The following is a 24331-nucleotide window of genomic DNA, read 5'->3' on the forward strand; positions in this document are numbered from 1 at the left end:
CCTTAACTCATGAGTCCAAAGAAGAGAAACAAATGCTATTTCTCATTGAAGAACTTTGGTTGGCTTTGCTTGAGTCAGACACTCTCCTCATGACTAACCATCGTGGGGTGGGGATGACACATCAGGTTGCTGGTCAGAGGTGAGGCACTGTGACTGCCAGCTTTACCAGAAGCATATGTTGCAGGAAAATGGCATTTCCTTCTGGAAAGAGGGATGTTGGGCAGACGAGGATAGCAGATATCAACTTCTCTTAAGCTGACCAAAGGACTTACAGGTATCTTTATGGAGCCTCTACAACATGACAGAGGTGTGTCATCCCCAAGTCTTCTTTATATTATGCCACATATTGCTAGATCCTTCCATTGGCTTCATATGCCATACTTCTCAGACTTTTAACCATTCCTATCCTCTTTCTCTGATCATGCTGTATTTTGCCCTGCATTTGGCTCAAATATAGTTCACTTTAAAAAAGCTATTTCACTTCATTGAGGGTACCATCATCTATAGCATTGCAAGATTTTCTCTTTGATATGTCCATCTGAATTGTCACCCTTCCGCTTGGCAGCCCAGGAATTTGATGTGTTTTATCTGCAAAAATCCTCCAACAGTTTCTCAGTCACAGATTTTCTTTTAAAACAATTTTGCTTGTACAGTAAAACATACAATTCTGACTTAAAGATTGCATATTTCATCCTGTGCTGGAGATAAGTGTGCCTGCATTTCTTAACGATCTCCCTGGAGCATAACTCAATTTTGCAATGTATAAATGAAAAGTGTCTGACAAATGAAAATTGTGTCACACAATTACATTTGTTTTCCCAATAGGATTGAAATACATTTCTGCAAGGAGTGGGGATTATAAGTTTCCCCTTCTCACATACTCTTTGAGGTTCATGCTTTGTATGTAATAATAATATTTGTTGAGTTTCATCCTAGAGGATATGAAATCTTATTTTTATATTAATTTCATCAAATACTTATTGAGTGCTTACTAATTGCCACAAGGTGAGTAGAGCACTGGAGGTGCAGTGGTGAACAATCAGAAAAGCTCTGAATCACAGAGATTTTAGTCTAGTGGAGAATACAGATAGTGAATAGGTAATTATAGTAAAATTGGTGGTCATTGAAATAGAATAAGGGGAAGTCAAGGAAGTTGTTGGAGCATGTGACCTCCAGTGCAGGGAAAGCTTTCAGAAGAAGTGATGCTGAAGCTGGGATCTGTAGATGATGTAGATGCCAGTAGGTGAAGGGGGAGAGGGTGAGGTATGGGGAGCGACAGTTCTAGACATCAGCATGTGCAAAGCCCCAGAGGTTTTTCAGTTTCACATTATCAAATATAGGCTAAATTCTTAGCTTATCTTTCAGTCCTTTCCCCAGAATTATCCTCAGTCTTTGTCTTTCGTATCTCTACTCCCACCCATGAGTGGTCTGTTATCATTTCCTGAGTATGGTGTGTTTCCTCGTAATTCCATGTTGCACCTGTATCTTGAGTTTCTTTTCTTTTCCTGGTGGACCATCCACCCTTCTTCAATACTCACCTTCTCCACTAACTGGCTGAGCTTCATTCCCAAAGAAAATTTGTTATTTCTTTCTCTGAGCTCCCATAGAATGTTAAATATTAACATAGCAGTTATCACTCATTTTAATAATTGGTTTATTTATCTGTCTCACCCTAGACTACCAGCTCCTTGAGAGTCAGCCTTTATCTCATCTGTTTCTGTGTTCTTCTTACAGATCCCCAGTAGCTGCTCCAGGCATGTTTAGCTGAGCATAGAATGCTCTCAGATGTGACTTGTGGTTTGATATGACTTTAGTGTTAGCTTTTCTCCCCTTTTAGAAATCTTGATATATAGATATATAAGAACGAGGCCTGGGGTGCTAGGTTTCCTGGATTCAATCCCAGATTGACCAGTTACCAACTGTATGATCTTAAGGAAGTTATTGAAATTCTCTGAGTTTAATCTTCTCATCGGCAAAATTGTCTTAATTATAGTATATTCCATTTGGAGTTTGTGAAGACTAAATTACTGATTATATGCAAAGAACTTAAACTAGTATGTGGCAACTAGTAAGCATTCAATAAATGTTAACTACAGTTATTATTCCATTATTGTTTCCCTTTCCCAATGCAAATTCCTGGTGACTCTTGTGGGTGCCTTCCTAGACACTGATACTTGTCTTTTTCTTCCTATTTGCATAGCTGAGTGTCCTTCAAGGTTAGACCCTCAGCCTTCCAGCCCTGGGTATCTCCCTTCTCTTTTTTGGAGACCTCACCCATCCTGTGGCTTTGCTTGCCTGCCCTCATCTCTCCTGCAGTCTTGTCCCATGCTGGGTCCTCTGCCTCTGTTGAACAGCTAGCTGCCTGTTTGACATCTTGCCTTAAGCATCTTTCTGTCTTCTCAAACCCAGTGTGCTCAGAATGGAAATTTCCATCGTAAACAGATATCCTTTTCCACTTTGTACATCAAAGGTGCATTTATTAGTCAACTTTTAGTCATTTAAAGGTAATTCTCTGAGGACATCTTTAATTTATTTACCATGACCAGCTGGATGCCAAGTCATAGCTATATTTTCATAAATATCTTTCAAACCCATCTTCCTCCTCTTTATACATTTTTTCATCCCATTTCGGATTATTGCAGTAGCTTCTTAGTTATTATTCCTGTGTATTATCTTATCTATCAGGTTAATCTTTAAATATGTCTTTTTTCTTGTGTCCTCAGCTAAAAAAGCTTAAAGGGCACTGCATACTTTCCTTCCTCTTCCTATATAGGGTTACTTCTGTCTAGCCTTGCTTTTTGTCAGCATTACTACGGCATGGACTTTGGCAAATGTAGGTTTAAGTCCCATTTTTACCATATCCTGGCTGTGTGATGTTGGGCAAATGGATTAAATTCTCTGGGCCTCAGTTTCCTTATATTTAAAATGTGGATGTTGAATGTTGCCTTGCAGAGTTGCTGTAGGAATTAGATATAATGTAGAATATACTTCTGACACAGAATATGTTCTCAAAAAATAGGTGGTGTGTATAGTAGGAATAGTAGTAATTGTAGCAGAGAAGGAAGTGGATAATTATTACAGTTAGAAAAATGCTATGTCACAGATATCTCCAAGGTACTATAAAAAACGAGGATGGAGTTCCCTGGCAGTCCAGTGGGTAGGACTTGGCTCTTTCACAGCTGGGGCCTGGGTTCACTCCCTGGTTGGGGAACTAAGATCCTGCAAGTCACGTGGCATGGCCAACAAAACCCCCCCAAAAAACAAAAAAACCAGGACAGAGATGGAGAACCAATCCATATCTCTGACAGAAGGGAGTCTCTCCCCTTTGGTCCCTATTCATGATCTCATGTTGATGCATGCTAGATTTTTTATGTGACAGCTCCTGGCTCTGAGAAACCAAGGGTCCTCTTAACAGTTGGGCCTCGGACTGGCATACAACACTTCCAATGTACTCTGTTGTTCAAACAAGTCTCAGGGCAGCCCTGTGGGAAGGGGGCAGATGCCTTACCTCTGGATGAGAGAAGTGGCCATCCTTTTTTTTTTTTTTTCTTATTTAACATCTTTATTGGAGTATAATTGCTTTACAATGGTGTGTTAGTTTCTGCTTTATAAGAAAGTGAATCAGTTGTACATATACATATATCCCCATATCTCTTCCCTCTTGCGTCTCCCCCCCTCCCACCCTCCCTATCCCACCCCTCTAAGTGTTCACAAAGCACCGAGCTGATCTCCCTGTGCTATGTAGCTGCTTCCCACTAGCTATCTATTTTACATTTGGTAGTGTATATATGTCCATGCCACTCTCTCACTTCGTCCCAGCTTACCCTTCTCCCTCCCCGTGTCCGCAAGTCCATTCTCTACGTCTTTATTCCTGTCCTGCCCCTAGGTTCTTCAGAACCATTTTTTTTTCAGATTCCATATATATGTGTTAGCATACAGTATTTGTTTTTCTCTTTCTGACTTACTTCACTCTGTATGACAGACTCTAGGTCCATCCACCTCACTACATACAAATAACTCAATGTCGTTTCTCTTTATGGCTGAGTAATATTCCATTGTATGTATGTGCCACATCTTCTTTATCCATTCATCTGTCGATGGACACTTAGGTTGCTTCCATGTCCTGGCTATTGTAAATAGAGCTGCAATGAACATTTTGGTACATGACTCTTTTTGAATTATGGTTTTCTCAGGGTATAGGCCCAGTAGTGGGATTGCTGAGTCATATGGTAGTTCTATTTGTAGATTTTTAAGGAACTTCCATACTGTTCTCCATAGTGGCTGTATCAATTTACATTCCCACCTACAGTGCAAGAGTGTTCCCTTTTCTCCACACCCACTCCAGCATTTATTGTTTGTAGATCTTTTGATGATGGCCATTCTGACCTGTGTGAGATGATACCTCATTGTAGTTTTGATTTTCATTTCTCTAATGATTAATGATGTTGAGCATTCTTTCATGTGTTTGTTGGCAATCTGTATATCTTCTTTGGAGAAATGTCTATTTAGGTCTTCTGCCCATTTTTGGATTGGGTTGTTTGCTTTTTTGATATTGAGCTGCATGAGTTGCTTGTATGTTTTGGAGATTAATACTTTGTCAGCTGCTTCATTTGCAAATATTTTCTCCCGTTCTGAGGGTTGTCTTTTCGTCTTGTTTATGGTTTCCTTTGCTGTGCAAAAGCTTTGAAGTTTCATTAGGTCCCATTTGTTTATTTTTGTTTTTATTTCCATTTCTCTAGGAGGTGGGTAAAAAAGGATCTTGCTGTGATTTATGTCATAGAGTGTTCTACCTGTGTTTTACTCTAAGAGTTTGATGGTGTCTGGCCTTACATTTAGGTCTTTAATCCGTTTTGAGTTTAATTTTGTGTATGGTATTAGGGAGTGTTCTAATTTCATTCTTTTACATGTAGCTGTCCAGTTTTCTCACCACCACTTATTGAAGAGGCTTTCTTTTCTCCACTATATATTCTTGCCTCCTTTATCAAAGATAAGGTGACCATAGGTGTGTGGGTTTATCTCTGGGCTTTCTATCCTGTTCCATTGATCTGTATTTCTGTTTTTGTGCCAGTACCATACTGTCTTGATTACTGTACCTTTATAGTATAGTCTGAAGTCAGGGAGCCTGATTCCTCCAGCTCCGTTTTTCTTTCTCAAGATTGTTTTGGCTATTCAGGGTCTTTTGTGTTTCATACAAATTGTGAAACTTTTTCTTCTAGTTCTCTGAAAAATGCCATTGGTAGTTTGACAGGGACTGCATTGAATCTATAGATTGCTTTGGGTAGTACAGTCATTTTCACAATGTTGATTCTTCCAATACAAGAACATGGTATATCTCTCCATCTGTTTGTATCATCTTTAATTTCTTTCATCAGTGTCTTTTAGTTTTCTGCATACAGGTCTTTTGTCTCCTTAGGTAGGTTTATTCCTAGGTATTTTATTCTTTTTGTTGCAGTGGTAAATGGGAGTGTTTCCTTAATTTCTCTTTCAGATTTTTCATCATTAGTGTATAGGAATGCAAGAGATTTCTGTGCATTAATTTTGTATCCTGCTACTTTACCAAATTCATTGATTAGCTCTAGTAGTTTTCTGTTAACATCTTTCAGATTCTCTAACAGTGACAGATTCTCAAACAGTGACAGCTTAACTTCTTCTTTTCCAATTTGGGTTCCTTTTATTTCTTTATCTTCTCTGATTGCCGTGGCTAGAGCTTCCAAAACTGTGTTGAATAATAGCGGTGAGAGTGGACAACCTTGTCTTGTTCCTGATCTTAGAGGAAATGCTTTCCGTTTTTCACTGTTGAGAACGATGTTGACTGTAGGGTTGTCATATATGGCCTTTATTATGTTGAGGTAACTTCCCTCTATGCCTACTTTCTGGAGGGTTTTTCTCATAAATGGGTGTTGAAATTTGTCAAAAGCCTTTTCTGCATCAATTGAGATGATCATATGGTTTTTCTCCTTCAATTTGTTAATATGGTTTATCACATTGATTGATTTGCATACATTGAAGAATCCTTGCATTCCTGGAATAAACCCCACTTGATCATGGTGTATGATCCTTTTTTTTTTTTTTTTTTTTTTTGCAGTACGCGGGCCTCTTACTGTTGTGGCCTCTCCTGTTGTGGAGCACAGGCTCCGGACGTGCAGGCTCAGCAGCCATGGCTCACGGGTCCAGCCGCTCGACGGCATGTGGGATCTTCCCAGACCGGGGCACGAACCCGCGTCCCCTGCATCGGCAGGCGGACTCTCAACCACTGCGCCACCAGGGAAGCCCGTATGATCCTTTTAATGTGCTGTTGGCTTATATTTGCTAGTATTCTGTTGAGGATTTTTGCATCTATGTTCATCATTGATATTGGCGTATAGTTTTCTTTTTTTGGTCACATCTTTGTCTGGTTTTGGTATCAGGGTGATGGTGGCCTTGTAGAATGAGTTTGGGAGTGTTCCTCCCTCTGCTATATTTTGGAAGAGCTTGAGAATGATAGGTTTTAGCTCTTCTCTAAATGTTTGATAGAATTTGCCTGTGAAGCCATCTGGTCCTGGGCTTTTGTTTCTTGGAAGATTTTTAATCACAGTTTCAATTTCAGTGCTTGTGATTGGTCTGTTTATATTTTCTATTTCTTCCTGGTTCAGTCTTGGAAGGTTGTGCTTTTCTAAGAATTTGTACATTTCTTCCAGGTTTTCCATTTTATTGGCATATAGTTGCTTGTAATAATCTCTCATGATCCTTTGTATTTCTGCAGTGTCAGTTGTTACTTCTCCTTTATCATTTCTAATTCAAGTGATTTGAGTCTTCTCCCTTTTTTTCTTGATGAGTCTGGCTAATGGTTTATCAATTTTGTTTATCTTCTTAAAGAACCAGCTTTTAGTTTTATTGATTGTTGCTATCATTTCCTTCATTTCTTTTACATTTATTTCTGATCTGATCTTTATGGTTTCTTTCCTTCTGCTATCTTTGGGATTTTTTTGTTCTTCTTTCTCTAATTGCTTTAGGTGTAAGGTTAGGTTGTTTATTTGAGATGTTTCTTGTTTCTTGAGGTAGGATCGTATTGCTATAAACAATGCAATGGAATTGCTTTTGCTGCATTCCATAAGTTTTGGGTCATCGGGTATTCATTGTCATTTGTTTCTAGGTATTTTTTGATTTCTTCAGTGTTCTCTTGGTTATTAGTGTATTATTTAGCCTCCACGTGTTTGTATTTTTTACAGATTTTTTCCTGTAATTGATATCTAGTCTCATAGCGTTGTGGTCGGAAAAGATAGTTGATATGATTTCAAGTTTCTTATGTTTACCAAGGCTTGATTGGTGACCCAACATATGATCTGTCCTAGAGAATTCCATGAGCACTTGAGAAGAAAGTATATTCTGTTGTTTTTGGACAGAATGTCCTACATGTCCATCTTGTTTAATGTATCATTTAAAGCTTGTGTTTCCTTATTTATTTTTATTTTGGATAGTCTATCCATTGGTTAAAGTGGGGTGTTAAAGTCATCTACTATGATTGTGTTTCTGTCGATTTCCCCTTTTATGGATGTTAGCATTTGCCTTATGAATTGAAGTGCTCCTATGTTGGGTGCATAAATGTTTACAGTTGTTATATCTTCTTCTTCTTGGATTGATCCCTTGATCATTCTGTAGTGTTCTTCTTTGTCTCTTGTAATAGTCTTTATTTTAAAAAGTGTATTTTGTGTGATATGAGAATTGCTACTCTAGCTTTCTTTTGATTTCCATTTGCATGGAATATCTTTTTCCATCCCCTTCACTTTCAGTCTGTATGTGTCCCTAGGTCTGAGTTGGGTTTCTTGTAGACAGCATATATATGGGTCTTGTATTTGTATCCATTCAGCCAGTATATATCATTTGGTTGGAGCATTTAATCCATTTACATTTAAGGTAGTTATCAATATGTATGTTCCTATTCATATTTTCTTAATTGCTTTGGGTTTGTTATTGTAGGTCTTTTCCTTCCCTTGTGTTTCTTGCCTAGAGAAGTTCATTTACCATTTGTTGTAAACCTGGTTTGGTGGTGCTGAATTTGCTTAGCTTTTGCTTGTCTGTAAAGGTTTTAATTTCTCCATCGAATCTGAAGGAGACCCTTGCTGAGTAGAATAAACTTGGTTGTAGACTTTTCCCTTTCATCACTTTAAATATGTCCTGCCACTCCCTTCTGGCAGAGGGAGACTCTGCAGAGTTTCTGCTGAAAGATCAGCTGTTAACCTTATGGGGATTCCCTTGTATGTTATTTGTTATTTTTCCCTTGCTGCTTTTAATATTTTTTCTTTGTATTTAATTTTTGATAGTTTGATTAATATGTGTCTTGGCATGTTTCTCCTTGGATTTATCCTGTATGGGACTCTCTGCACTTCCTGGACTTGGTTGACTATTTCCTTTCCCCCATATTAGGGAAGTTTTTAACTATAATTTCTTCAAATATTTTCTCAGTCCCTTTCTTTTTCTCTTCTTCTTCTGGGACCCCTATAATTCGAATGTTGGTGCATTTAATGTTGTCCCAGAGGTCTCTGAGACTTTCCTGAATTCTTTTCATTCTTTTTTCTTTATTCTGCTCTGCGGTAGCTATTTCCACTGTTTTATCTTCCAGGTCACTTATCTGTTCTTCTGTCTCAGTTATTCCACTATTGATTCCTTCTAGAGAATTTTTAATTTCATTTATTGTTTTGTTCATCATTGTTTGTTTGCTCTTTAGTTCTTCTAGGTCCTTGTTAAACGTTTCTTGTATTTTCTCCATTCTATTTCCAAGATTTTGGATATCTTTACTATCATTACTCTGAATTCTTTTTCAGGTAGACTTCCTGTTTCCTCTTCATTTGTTTGGTCTGGTTGGTTTTTACCGTGCTTCTTCATCTGCTCTGTATTTCTCTGTCTTCTCATTTTGCTTAATTTATTGCATTTGGGGTCTCCTTTTCACAGGCTGCAGGTTCGTAGTTCCTGTTGTTTTTGGTGTCTGCCCCTAGTGGGTAAGGTAGGTTCAGTGGGTTGTGTAGGCTTCCTGGTGGAAGGGACTGGTGCCTGTGTTCTGATGGATGAGGCTGGATCTTGTCTTTCTTATGGGGAGGACCACGTCTGGTGGTGTGTTTTGGGGTGTCTGTGGACTTATTATGATTTTAGGCAGTCTCTCTGCAAATGGGTCAGATTTTGTTCCTGTCTTGTAGTTGTTTGGCATGGGGTGTCCAGCACTGCAGCTTGCTGGCCGTTGAGTGGAGCCAGGTCTTAGCATTTAGTTGGAGATCTCTGGGAGAGTTCTCGCCGATTGATATTGCATGGGGCTGGGAGGTCTCTGGTGGACCAATGTCATGAACTCGGCTCTCCCACCTCAGAGGCTCAGGCCTGACACCTGACCGGAGCACCAAGGCCCTGTCAGCCACATGGCTCATAAAGAAAAGGGAGAAAAAAGAGAACGAAAGAAAAATAAATAAATAAATTTAAAAATGTTATTAAAATAAAAGAATATTATTAAAAATACAAAAAATAGGGCTTCCCGGTGGCACAGTGGTTGGGAGTCCACCTGCCGATGTGGGGGACGTGGGTTTGTGCCCCGGTCCGGGAGGATCCTGCATGTCGCAGAGCGGCTGGGCCTGTGGGCCATGGCCACTGGGCCTACGCATCCAGAGCCTGTGTTCCGCAACACGGGAGGCCGCAGCAGTAAGAGGCCCGCGTACCACAAAAAAATAATAATAATAAAAAAATAAAAGAGTAATAAAAAGAAAGAAGAGAGCAGCCAAGCCAATAAACAAATCCACCAATGATAGCAAGTGCTAAAACTATGCTTAAAAAAAAAAAAAAAGGACAGACAGAACCCTAGGATAAGTGGTAAAAGCAAAGCTATAGTGAGAAAAATCACACAAAGAAGCATACACATACACACTCACAAAAAGAGAAAAAGGAAAAAAAATATATATATATAAAAAGGAAGAGAGCAACCAAATTAGTAAACAAATCTACCAATGATAATAAGCTCTAAATACTAAACTAAGATAAACATAAAATCAGAAACAAATTAGATGCAGAAAGCAAACCCGAAGTCTACAGTTGCTCCCAAAGTGCACTGACTCAATTTTGGGATGATTTGTTGTCTATTCAGGTATTCTAGAGATGCAGCGTACATCAAGTTGATTGTGGAGATTTAATCCGCTGCTCCTGAGCCTTCTGCGAGAAATTTCCCTTTCTCTTCTTTGTTCGCAGAGCTCCTGGGGTTCAGCTTTGGATTTGGCCCTGCCTTTACATCTAGGTCACCTGAGGGTGTCTGTTCCCCACCCAGACAGGACCGGGTTAAAGTAGCAGCTGATCAGGGGGCTCTGGCTCACTCAGGCCTGGGGGGTGGGAGGGTCTTTAGCTGATCTTGATTGGAAATTTGGGCTCAGTGATCACCCAAGATGCTGTCTTCAGCCATCTCAGTTAGAAGAACTGGGCCTGGATTAAGTCTATGAGAGGATACTACATCTAATCAACCCCTTTGATTGTAGCCAGTATGGTCTTATCGTTTCCATTCACCTTTAGGGACCAACTCATTTACCTTTTGTTTCTTAGAATCAACTACTAAGAGAGATTTTGAACCCAGTGGCTTCTATTTTATTTGTTAAATAATTTAGAGTCCCTGGTTCCAAAATGTATTTAACTTTGTTTACAGTAACATGCATGAAATAAGTATATGTATACATATAAGATCAGAGGGTCTGAGAATAAAAATAGTAATTGCTATTTATTAAGCTTTATGTGCCAGGAACTTCCTAAGTTTTAAACGTATTATTTCATCAATTCCCACAGCCAGTCAATGAGCTGGACATAATGATCTCCACTTTACAGATGAGGAAACTGAATCTTGGAGAGGTTAAGTAACTGATCCCAAGACCACAGAGTTGGTACCCAGATGCAAAAACGTACGATGACTGCTAAAATCTCCTCTGATTCTGAGAGTCTAGGGTTCCAGGTTGTTCTGTTTGCTCTTTCTGCCTTCACTGTGCTTGGGAGGGCAGGAAGTGAGGAGGAAGAATTTTCCTTAATTGCAGGTAGAGTGGGGAAGAGATTAGCATGGAACTTAAAATACATGACTGCCTTCTAAGAGTTGTCAAAGTAAATTGTGTCCCCAGAGACATTTAAAAGCAATTTGCTCACACATTTACACATGGCTGTGGTTGGGGAAGCTGATGGCTGGTCTACCAAAGTGGGTTTTAATGGAGTTTTGTGAGCAATACTTAGAACTGTTTTGCATAAGATATTACTTTGTAAATATCCTTGCTACATTTTAGTTAATCCTGACCATCTGGAACCTCACTTGTCATTTGAACATTTACTTAACCACTGTGTAAAAGTTTTCTAGTTAAAAAAGAATGCCAATTGTCCAATGGAAGTCTAGAGAACAGACCTAATAGATTAGTCCTGAGATGAGACAGAATTGGTTTTTCTGATGAATACTATCCACCTAGCCTGTGAACCAACCACTCTGTCTCTTGAGTTTGTTGTAATTCAGCTCCTTTGGTAGAGCAGTGTTGATTGTGATGGACATTTTCCAGTTCAAAAAGAACTTTTGGTGATTCCTCCGAGTATAGCACTCCTCTAAGACAGTAGTTCTCAAAGTGTGATCTCCAAACCACCAGCAGCAACATCACTTGAGAACGTATCAGAAATGCAAATTCTTGGGCCTCATTCAAGATCTGCCTACAATCGGTGTTTCAACAAGCTCTCTAGGTGATTCTGAAGCACACTATGTTAGAGAACCATTGCTCTGAAATCTGCCCTTCAGCCAGTTTTCTAGGCTTACTTCTACTTCCATATAAACACTCTACCATCCAGTTAACTTGTACTCTGTTATATTTATATGGGTATGTGGATACATGCATGTATATTTATAGATGGATATATATTTATATATATACAATTTCTGTGTCCAGGTCTTTGTCCATGCTCTTTATAGCAACTGGATTATACTTTCTCCTCCACTGTCCTTGCCCAGTCTCTGAAATCCAACTTAAAAGACACTTATTGGAGATAGCCTTTCCCCATCCCTCTACTAGATATGACCTTTCACATCCCAAAAACCTGGTTCCACATTTTAATGTAATTTATTTTAATTGGTAGTTATTCAGGGTTTACTATTTATTCAGCCCTTTTGTGAGCATTACTCTATATCTAGCATTGTACTAGACATTGAGGATACAATTGTGAACAGGCAAACATCTCTGGAACTTATAAATCAGTTAGGGGTAGACTTTTCTCACCTCCTGTCCTAGATCATAGCTCTGAGAAGGTGCAGGTGTCTTGTACTGCTGGGTGTCCCACAGGTTGTGTTAAGTTATGGCAGGCAGGATAGAAGGTGACGTTCTTTCTTTTCTGGTCTGTATAGGATACACCAGAGTATTATGCTCTCCTTGTGGCTCCCACTCTTAAGAGGGAATGGCACACTGTAACATACAGAGGACACAGAGCCCCTGCTGTTGGTGAAAATCACCTCCTCTAAACCGAAGTTTCTCAAATGTGGCACTACTGTTCTTGTAGACCAGATGATTCTTTGTTGTAGGGGGCTGTCTTGTGCCTTGTAAGACATTTGGCAGCATCCCTGATCTTTACCCACTGGTTGTCAGTAGCATCACCCTTTCCAGTTATGGCAACAAAATATGTCTCCATACATTACCAAATATCCTTTGGCATGCAGAATCAACCCTGGTTGAATACAACTGTGAATATTTTTACCTGCAGAAAATAAAACTTAAGAGGAATGTAGAAGCTCTCTTCAGATATCTGTAGGAGTACTGTGCAGAAGAAGAATTAGAGATAGAAATTTTAAATTGAGACAGAGGGTAAAACTGGAAGTTACAGAAAATCCATTTTGGAGGAGACCTTTTTAACTTCAGGAGAGCCTTGAGTTTAGAATGTACTGTTGTAGGACTTGGTGAATTCCCAGTCCTTAGTGCATTCATGCAGGCTTGGATATACCTCATTTTAGAGGGGACTTGGGGATTTCAGGATTTTGAGGATCCTTCAAGTTTTGAGATTCAATGTTTTTATGTTTCCAAAGTGGCTTGTAAAGAATTAGAATAATCCCTTGGGGATTTTGGGAAGGTGGCAGAGTGAAGTGATAGTAGTGAAATTAACCTTCTGACCCTTGTGTCAGGCTGCCTGGGCCAGATCCCAGCTTGGTTCTTACCACCAGTGGAACCTTGGACAAATCTTAGCACTTCTGTGTTTCTGTTTCCTCATCTGTGAAAGGGGTGCATTTATAGTTCCTATTTCAGAAGTAGTTGTGAGGACCAAATGAGATGATACAGGTAGACCTCTTGGTAAGTAAATGAAAAGTAACTCTTATTATTAACTCAGCAAGTGTGCTTTGCCTAAACTCCAAATAACTTGCAAATTTAACTAGCTACTTCTGTGTATTTGTGTTGTACATGTGTTTGGGAGGCAGTTCATAATAGGACAAATATATTTGTTGTTAGCACTGGTAATATAATCCAAATGTAAATATTAAAAAGCAACCATGATAGGTAAAGATCGAGTTTTCTGATTTCTATCTGGTCCTTGATCTGTAGACAAAAGTTAGCATTTTAAGGGTCAGTTAACACTAGAACTCAATTTTATTATTATTATTTTTTTGCGGTACGCGGGCCTCTCACTGTTGTGGCCTCTCCCGTTGCGGGGCACAGGCTCCAGACGCGCAGACTCAGCAGCCATGGCTCACGGGCCTAGCCGCTCCGCGGCACGTGGGATTTTCCCGGACCGGGGCACGAACCCATGTTCCCCTGCGTCGGCAGGCGGACTCTCAACCACTGCGCCACCAGGGAAGCCCTAGAACTCAATTTTTATTAATCATTTTATTGAGTGATGTTTGTTTTCACATACTTAATTTACACTCTTGAATGCAGCCTTCAAGAGGATGTTTATTTTTCAGATCCTTTGCTAGAAAGCAAAGATTGGAAAGATATAAGGAAAGAAATTAGAAGAATATGAGGTGGCTTATTTATGGCAGCTGTCTCAAGGATGCCAAGGCCTTGGTAAGAATCTTGGGCCCATAAAATCAAGTGCTCTAATTTGAGCTCCAGATAAAAACCTTATATTCTCTACTCCGTGCCACTTAAAAATCATATTATTTTTACTGTAAGATATAGCACCAGATTGAAGATGTAGAGGAGAAGATTTAAGTAAAACACATACATAGACAGAATTTGGTATTTTTCTTATTCATCCTTACTATTATTCACAATTCAATCGGTATAATTTGAAGAAAATGAAATTCTTTTTTCCTTTTACTTATTGCTAACTTTTAAGGTAGGAAATGAAGGATTTTTCCCAGGCTTGCCCAGCCACCTCACATCATGCAAGAGTAACTTTCTACAGCTCTCTGTGCAAGAAACCATGGCTGTGTCCCACCTTAGCCCCCTGGGAAATGAGCTGTCCAAGGAACTTTATTGCAAGCACTCATTGTCCAGGGCACTGACTATGTATGTAAATGCATAAGGGATTGGTAGCATGTGTACTACATCCACAGGATTCCCCTTGAAGTTGAATTTCAAAAGGAAACCCGTCACCATTATTTATTTCTCTGTAGCAGCAGCTCCTAATAGCCTAGGGTAATGCAAATTAAAGCATAGAACATTTGGACAGCAGAACTTGGGGATTTCTTATTGTTGACAGGATATTCATCATGCCATGGGAATCAGACAGTCACCCTGCCAAGTTAGACTTAGAAAGAAAGGCTTTCATAAAAATGTTATGAGCACCAATATAACCATGTATTCAAATACTTTGAATATAATCTACATGTTCTTCTGTAAATTCTATTGTCTTCCCAACATAATCCTCTAAACATCCATATCTACTTATGGAGGTCAGAAGAACATCTTGCTTCCTCAAATATACCTTCTGTCCTGCAAGGTGTTTAATTTGGCTTTGTCTTTTTGAATTTTTAGATTTATATGACAATGGAGATCCAACCCAAATTCCTAAAGTCTTATCTTTACCCAATATCTTGACATCTGTTCCAAACCTCAAAAATTATAAATTATACAGCAAAGGTAGGGGGGATATCTATTGGGTTAGCCAAAAAGTTCCTTTGGGTTTTTCTGTAAGATGTTATGGAAAAACCCAGACTAACTTTTTGGCCAACCCAATATTTTTCACTTATCCCTTGATTGCCTTCTTTGGGTTGGTAGATGAAGGGATGCTATAATTTGAGCTATGATCTGGAGGTATATTGAATAAAAACAAAGGTATTCTTACTTAGAACAAAGCATCTATGAAGGACATATCTGGCATTCAAAACCATTTTTATTGAGGCAAGGTACTTTGGTTGCAAGTAACAGAGGCTGCCTTTAGCCAACTTTGTTAGCTTTTGCTAGGGCTATCATAACAAAGTACCATAAACTGGGTGGTCTGGAACAACAGGATATTTATTGTCTTATAGTTCTAGAGGCTAGAAGTTTGAAATCAAGGTGTTAGCAGGGCCCTGCTCCCTCTGAACCTGTAGGGAAAGGATTCTTCCTTGTCTCTTCTAGCTTCAGTTGTTTTGCTGGCAATCTTTGGTGTTCTTTGGCTTGTAGAAGCATCATTTCAATCCTCTGTCTTCACAATGCCATCTTCTCACTGAGCATATCTGTCTGTGTCTAACTTTCCCTTTTTGAAAGGATTTCAGTCATGTTGGATTAAGGCCCACCCTAATGGCCTCATTTTAATTTTATTACCTCTCTAAAGATCCTATTTCCAAATAAGGCCGTATTCCAAGGCACCGAGGGTTTGGATTTCAACATATCTTTTGGGAGATGGGGACACACTTGCACACATAAGATCAACTTAAGCAAAAAGGAAATTTTGTGGGAAAATATGAGGTGACTTATTTAATTGAAGGAAGAGCTAAAGAATGAGGACCCAAAGGGGCAAGAGCACGACTGCCCAAAGATCCAAGGAGCAGGAGCTACTCTCAGCCCCACCAGGAAGCTGCTGTGGGAATAGAGGAACCTTCTCTGACTTTGCCATTTTTGCATCACTCTGCATGACATTCAGAGTCCCAGGAAAATGTCTGATTGGGTCACTCCCCGGCTGGAAAAGTCAGTCCCATCATTTTTTTTCCCAGCTACATGACAGCAACAGAGAAGAGAATTCCCAAAGGATTTGGGATGCTATTACCAAGAAAAAGGAGGAAAAATGGTAAATGTACAAAACCAATATCTAATCTAGGCCCTCTAGCAGGAAATAAGGAAGGGAGCAAAATTTGAAGAAAAAAGTATATTTTTATGTACTCCAAATTCATCAGCTCTATGTTAGTAAACCTCTGATGATTGTTAATACAGCCATTCAAGGAAAACTTGCCACTGTGATATAATTTGCCTTTCTTAAATAAGTGATGAGTGTGGAGAGAATTCCAGCTAATCATGGTTCTTTCCGTTACTGAGTTAGCTTTAGTTAGATTTGGCTACCATGTCAGTTTTACAGGTAGAGAAAGTTAGTTCCTGAGTAATTCCCTCTCCCATTGTTTGGTCTGTTGTTCTATACTCTGGTCCAGATCAGGATACCCCACTGTCTTGCTGGCCGCAGGGAGCTCCCTGGTACAATGTGGTTAGCTACTCTTTGATGCCCTGTAGGGAAGGGTATAATCCACTTGCAGCGCCTGAGGCACGCTCTTCTCATGCTTTAACACTAGGCTCTCCTTCTCATTGCACCCTCTCTCCCAACTCATCCTACCACCACCTTTTCAAAGAATATAGCCATTGTTCTATTAGTTATGCTTTGAATTAAGAAAAGAAAGGAAGAGGTTGTAAGAATTAACAAAGTGAACTGCATAAAATGAGGGATATAAGGGGGTGGCTCATCATTAAATGGTGAAAAATCTTAAAGAATAGACTTAGCCCCCAGGCTGTCTCTATGCATTTTTTCTTTGACTCTTCCAAAGACAAATGGCTGATAGAACTACCGTGGTATTTTGCCTGTTGCCAGTTCAGTGAACTTCCTGGGCATGGAAGTAGTGATCTCCATGACTGGAACAACATACAAGGAGCAATCTGGGAGTTAAAGACCAGATCATTGAGTTTGGCAAGTTGCACCTCTCTCTGGAGATAAGAAGAAAGTTAGTACTCTAGGCAGAATCTGGGCTCAGGAAAGCGTGAGCAGAGAGTCCCATGAGAAGATCGGACCCTGATAAATGGGGATGAGATGGTCTCTACCAGTAGGTAGGAAATGATGGAGCAGGAAATATTTGGAACTTGACATTCTTGGCATCAGAGAAACAGTTAAATGGTTCAGCCCAGAAGTAACACATGTCAATTCTGTTCATGACTCGGAGGCCAAGTCACTCGGCCCCACTTAACCACAAGGAGGTCAGGAAGTGCATGTGCCCAAAAGGGGGAACTGGACATACCTAGCAAACAGCAGTAATGACTTCCACTTGTCAAAATGCAAACTCCAGATTCCTCCCTAACAGGCTCTAATTCAGGAGATCCTTGGAATCTGCATTTTAAGTAGGTCTCCTGAGGTGAGTCTGATGCAGGGGAGAAGGGCGGAATTTTTGGACCACAATTTAAAGAACACTGACTTAGAGCATCACCTCAGTATAGGTAGGTGATCAAGAGGATGGGGACAAGTTTGAGATACTGTTCTTAGAGCTCAGATATAGGGCCAACCCTGGGTCACCTCAAGTTGTTATCAGAGAGGACTGCATACATCTAGACACTGAGGCCCAGAGAGCTGGACAGAAGCTCTTAAAATGCCCAGGCATGAGGGTAGTGTTGGATCCGTGTCTGAGACTGAGAAGACCCTCAGGTATATGTTGAGCTTCTCAGATATTGGGAGAGGAAAAGGGATATGGGACCAATGCCTGGTTCTCATATGTATGATCTAAAGCTTATATTTATAATAGTAGAAACTCTTTGACCAATATAACATTTTATTGTACCATTGCTTTTTTCTTTCCTCTGTTCTTTTCCCACTTCTCTCTCCTTCTCCTTCCCTTCCTCTACTACCCACTCACCCCATTTCCCCCATTATTTTCTCTTCCTTCCTTATTTTTATTCTCTACCTCCCCCTCTAATTTTCCTCTTTCCCAATATCTCCTCTGCTTATTGCCCTTCTCCTTCATCCTTCTCCCCTCTTCTCTCTCATCAATTATGCTCCCTCCTTCTCCCTCTCATCCATCCTTTCCCTTGGCACCCCCCTATCCCCTCCCCAGGTATTATGCCATCTGCTGCCAGCCTTTGGTCTATAGGAACAAGATGACCCCTCTGCACATCGCATTAATGCTGGGAGGCTGCTGGGTCATCCCCTTGTTTATCTCTTTTCTCCCTATAATGCAAGGCTGGAATAACGTTGGCATAATTGATTTGGTAAGTACTCGTGCAGACCCCACTGGTTTACTGTCTGACTAACTTTGTTTGCTTGGGATTCTAAATAAACAATGTCAGGTTAGGTGGATATTCTAAGAAAGATCCTGATAGCGGTCTGAGTAACAACAATAACAAACAAAAAAAGCAGGCTAACATTTTCAAAAGCTTACTGCATGCCAGAAAGTACACTATGTACATATAATCCTTACAGCATCCCTTTGGGAAAATTACAATACTTTTCCCCCATTTCACAGATGAGAAAACTCAGGGTCAAAAAGTGAAGTAACATGCCCAGTGTCACACAGCTATTGAACAGCAAAACAGGTGTTCAAAGCTTAGCAGACATACTCCAGAGCCTGAGGGAAGTGATGTGCCCCAAGAGGCCTTCATCTCATTTCATGCTGAGATCCTATGAGGCTTACAGTGACCCACAGAAAACCTGTCAAGGAGGTGGGGGCTTCTGGCGAATGTTTGGGCCAGAAGTCGAGAGAACTGGACCCTGAGCTCAGCTCCGTCCCTGACCCACTTCCTGAAAGTCTGTGATGAGAAAATTCATGGGTCCTCAGTGGGAACAGTGTCTTCCAGTGGTGCAGGAGAACAACACGTGGCACAGGTGCCAGGCTTCTGCCAAGCCCTGTCTAGATGCTCATGAAGAGTTTCCAGCTCTGACATACTATGTTTTTAATATCAAACTTGTAATGAAGATCGAAAGCTATGGTCTGGATCCATTAGCAGGTATGTATATTCCCTAAGGAAGTTGTCAGGCAATCACTTTAAAATGGATCCCAGGACCGTGTTGTGGTAGGGAGGGGAATGGGGAGGAGAGATTGAGAGTGAGCTCTGGCCCAAGAGGACCAGTCAGAGTAGGAGCTGCCCCTTCCTCTCTCCATCCCATTCCTAGCCCCTAATCTTGCCTTATTCTTTGTCCAGGAAAGGATATCCAAACCAAGGCTGGGCCAGGATTTGCATGTGGTATGTCAGAACGAAAGTTCCTTGGGCTTCTGAAAGAAATGCTGGGCACAGAGGAGTGGAGAAGTGAAAGGGCATCCGTACAAGGGAGACTGTATTGATATTTTCTTAAATCCTGTCCCTCTTCTTTCAAACTTTCATTTTTATCATTCTTGGGGGAAATGAGATTCAAATTTCCAATAACCAGTAGAATAATAATTATAATGGCCAACAAATGTTGAACACTTACTGTGTGCCTAGCCCCGTGTTAATTTAATCATTATTATCTCGCTCAGGCCTCACAATAATAGTATATGTAAATCCTGTCATTGTCCTCAGGAAACTGAGGGTCAGAGAGGTTAAGTCACATTGTTAGGGAGTGGTGGTGACTATATCTAAGCCCAGACTTACTGGACTCCAGAGTCTGTGTTCTTATGTTTGTGCTAAACTTAATCCCTAACGGAGAAGCCTTTGGAAGCATAATCTTCTGTGCATTAAAACTTGTAACAAGGGTACAGCACTCTTACCTTCTGACGTAGAACTTTCAAGGAGAATAACCTAGGGAATTTTGTTCATTTGTGAGAGTGAGATAGAAGCATCCCCTGTTTACTTCATGTAACTGAATGGGGCATCTGCTTACTGTTAACGTGCCTAGTATTTGCTCCATGGTATTATGATTGCATTTCATATCTTTTTACTCATTTGCACATTGAATCTGCCTAGAGGGAAACTAGCATAACCCAGATGTTCATAACACATGTACAGTTGATCCTTGTTATTCATGGTAATTAGGGTCTATAAAGTTGCTGCAAATACTGAATTAGCAAATCATGAATCTTTGTTCCTAGGTGAAATATAGAGTTAGATTCCTGTGACTTAAGGCAAGTAATACTTAGATAAAAAGAGATTTTGTAATGATTAAAAATGTCAGTTCAATAGGAGGATATACTATAACCTTACAATATATCAATACTATAGGACAAGATACTAAATGTGTACACAGTGAATGAAATAGTGTGTTATGTATCAAAATATATATGATACATATCTCTGTTCATGTGTATCTTCACACTGCATGCATGCTGACCTCCGGAAGGGAAGAGTCATTGGGTTACACAGCTCTCTTCAGCCAAGGACTATTTCTAGAGAAGGCTGGTAACTAAGAGCTGTCAGCAGGCAGAGTTTATAGGTGGAAAAAAAAGTCTCAATTCTTAAGAGGGATCTAGTATATCACAGTATCCAATACAAATGAGGTTTATGCCAGGAATTTAACACAATCAATGTAATTCACTGTATGAATAAAAGAAAGAAGGGAAAACCCACATGATCATCTCATTACTGCCAAAAATGCATTGACAAAATTCAATATACAATCATAATTTTTTTATGATGATGAATGTGTAAGTATACACAGAAATTTTATTTATTCTTTTTTTTTAACATCTTTATTGGCGTATAATTGCTTTACAATGGTGTGTTAGTCTCTGCTTTATACCAAAGTGAATCAGCTGTACATATACATATATCCCCATATCTCCTCCCTCTTGCATCTCCCTCCCACCCTCCCTATCCCACCCCTCTAGGTGGTCACAAAGCACTGAGCTGATCTCTCTGTGCTATGCAGCTGCTTCCCACTAGCTATCTATTTTACATTTGGTAGTATATATAAGTTCATCAAACTAAGAATAGAAGGGAACTTTCTCAAATAGAGTGCATTGACAAAAAACTTACAGCAAGTGTCATACTTAATAGTAAAATATTGAAAGCTCCTCTCCTGAAACCAGGACTGTAACAATGGTGTCCACTATTACCCCTTTTATTCAGTATTGTACTGTTGATCTTATCAAGTTCAATATGCAAGGAAAATGGTATTAAGACTGGAAAGGAAGAAGTGAAATTGTCATTATTTGCAGATCACATGAGTATTCATGGAAAAAATTCAGAAGAATCTAAAGATGAAATATTAGTTACTAATTTAACAAAGTTCCTGGATACATAGCCAATATACAAAAAATTTTCACTGAGTTCTGTGTATTAGCAACAGACAATTACGAATAAGAATTTTAATGTAGTACTGTTTGCAATGGAATAAAAATAGAAATACTTAGGATTAATCTAATAAAAGATGTGTAAGATATTTACACAAAAATGTAAAATATTACTGAAATTCTAGAAGACTTAGGTAAAGGGAAAGAATTATCATGTTTGTGAATTGGAAGACTTAACATTGAAAAACTGTTATTTTTCCTCAGTCATTCTATTCTAACTCCAATCAAAATTCTAAAAGATTTTTATGGAAATTGATAAGCTGATTCTAAATTTTATATGGGAAATACTGAGATATAAGAATACCCAAAGCAGCCAAAAGTATATTCCTTTTCTGCTATCATGGTTCTATGTGCTGTAGGCTTACTAGAAGAAAAAGAAAAGCTTTGCTGATAAACCTTCTTTTTTATTTCCTTTCCCTTCACCTTTTTCTTTTATTCATCCTTCCCTTTCCTTCACTATTCTTCTCCCCTTCTTTCTACCTTCCAAACCCTCCTTTTCTCTTCTTTTTTATCCTTTTACTTTTCTTACAATTTTTCTCATTCCCCTCCTGCTTCTTCCTGTTCACTTTTTCCTTCCCTTTCTCCCTTCCTTCCTCATTTCCCCTCTCTCTCTAACTCTCAGATAGAAAAAAGGAAGTTCAACAAGAACGCTAACTCTACATACTGCATCTTCATGGTCAACAAGCCCTATGCCATCACCTGCTCTGTGGTGGCATTCTACATCCCGTTTCTCCTCATGGTGCTGGCCTATTATCGCATCTATGTCACAGCTAAGGGGCATGCCCACCAGATCCAGATGTTACAACGGGCAGGAGCCCCCTCAGAGGGCAGGCCCCAGCCAGCAGACCAACATAGCACTCATCGCATGAGGACAGAGACCAAAGCAGCCAAGACCCTGTGCATCATCATGGGTTGCTTCTGCCTCTGCTGGGCTCCATTCTTTGTCACCAATATTGTGGATCCATTCGTAGACTACACTGTCCCTGGGCAGGTGTGGACCGCTTTCCTCTGGCTTGGCTACATCAATTCTGGGTTGAACCCCTTTCTCTACGCCTTCTTGAATAAGTCTTTTAGACATGCCTTCCTCATCATCCTCTGCTGTGACAATGAACGCTACCGAAGACCTTCCGTTCTGGGCCAGACTGTCCCCTGTTCAACCACAACCATTAATGGATCCACACATGTGCTAAGGTGAGTACTTCAGGGCTTGTTAGACTTTGCTCATTTGCAGGACTCAGAAGAGGTAACTTTCCAGTTTTCTGTTTCCAGATAGATTATTCTTGAAAACTTGTGCAGTACTTTCAAAGGTTAAAAAAAAAAAATTCTACCATCCGTTAATGGAATAGAGTAAGGGCTCAGGGTAAGGGCTCAGGCACTGGGGGTGAATGACCTACATTCAAATCCAGCCTCCATAGTTCTTTGATTTGGGGAAGTCATTTAACCATTCTGAACCTTAAATTCATTAAAAAAAAAATGAAAATCATAATCACGATTTCTACATCACAGGCTTTTTTGAGGGTCAAATTAGCTAATATATGTAGAGCACATAGTACAGAGTCTGACACATAGTAAGAACTTAGTAAATATTATCTACTCCTACTTATAGGTAGTATTTTAGGATAGTGATTAAAAGCATGGTAAAATAGTCTTTATTTTGACTCTCAGTGCCACTGCTAATCATTTGTATAATCCCTTTTGATTTTTATTTTCTTCAACTGTAAAAAATGGTAATAATAATGATACCCATCTTATAGGGCTTTTATGACAGGGATAATGTATTCATATAGAGCCTGATACATAGTAAGTGCTCATAATACTACTAATGTGAATAGTAGCATATAACCTGATACCCTAAGATGACCATAAAATAACATGATAAACTAGACTAAAATAAATAGAATGATAAATATGCAATAGTAATGTTATGTGATACATGATATATTGGAAGTATGGACAATGTAGAGTGGAGATATGAGTAGGAAAGAAGCTGGCTTGGTTAAGGGAATCAGGGAAAACGTCACAGAACAGCATTTTATAAGAATTTGACACTTGGAGGAGATGTCAAGGAAGGCATTCCAGACAGAGAACAGCATGAGGAAGGAAATGGAATATGAAGGAGTGTGGAAATGTCAGGTGGTTTACCCAAGGTCACGTAGGTTGACGGAGGTGGGAGTAACTTTGAAGTTCAGTGACTAGGCATGATGCCTCTTTCCAAACTGAGAATTTTCTTGCTACCCTGGCTTAGAGTTGTTCTCAGCTCTGTAAAGCTATGTGTGATAAATACATTCATCCTGTAGCAAAGATGAATTGTCAACGACAGTTTTTTCCTTTGCCCTGAGATGCACAGGAATTTCCAAAGAGCAGTTCCTTCTTTGAGAAAAGCATTTAATTTCTCTGATGATGACAATATTTAGCTGTTCTGGCAGCTGAAAACTGGGGACTTTTCATCTGCATGTGTAAGAAAAGAAGAAAAAAATAGGAATTGCTATGAAATATCAATGCTTTGCCTCAGAGACTGCTCAGAAGCATGAATTCAATTTTCTGCTACCAGTGTGGGCAGCCTTGTAGCTAAAGCCTAGTATGATGTTGAGATTCCAGCTGGTGGAAAGGCCTCAAAGGATACTCCTATAGGCTGTCATTCTTTCTTAATTATTGTGCCTTCGTCAGTGTCATAGAAAGGATCCAACAGTAAAGTGTATGTACAAGAACTTCTGTGCGGGTGCCAGCGAGTTTTTAGCTACTTAAGCTTAGCAGTTGCCCGAGTACAGGCTGCCGACTACTTACAGAGTATGCTCCAGCAGTGCATTTACTAAGTCAGTTGTTTAGAACTGGTACCTTTTCCCGTAGAAACAGTCATAGAAAGAATTTAGGGTTTCTAGGGCATCCCAAGAAACCTATTTTACTAATACTATATTATTTTATCCCTGCTGCTTTTGGAAATCTGCAGCATGATTGTTAAGCAGAGATGGCAGTTTAGAGATGGCTTATGTGTATATTTCACACTTTATTCCTTAC

At 39.7% G+C, this 24331-nt stretch overlaps 1 protein-coding gene across 3 annotated transcripts in view; it reads left to right on the forward strand.

Moving 5' to 3' along the window:
• Nucleotides 1-24331, forward strand: part of HTR4 (5-hydroxytryptamine receptor 4) — a 322803-nt gene that overhangs the window by 250512 nt on the left and 47960 nt on the right. For all 3 annotated transcript variants that reach the window (XM_049708053.1, XM_049708054.1, XM_033406830.2), the window contains 2 exons: nucleotides 18167-18320; nucleotides 21939-22507. In XM_049708053.1, coding sequence (XP_049564010.1) covers nucleotides 18167-18320; nucleotides 21939-22507 — 723 coding nt within the window. The remainder of the gene's footprint in view (nucleotides 1-18166; nucleotides 18321-21938; nucleotides 22508-24331) is intronic.

This window comes from Orcinus orca, chromosome 3 (assembly GCF_937001465.1).
Source record: "Orcinus orca chromosome 3, mOrcOrc1.1, whole genome shotgun sequence".
NCBI lineage: Eukaryota > Metazoa > Chordata > Mammalia > Artiodactyla > Delphinidae > Orcinus > Orcinus orca.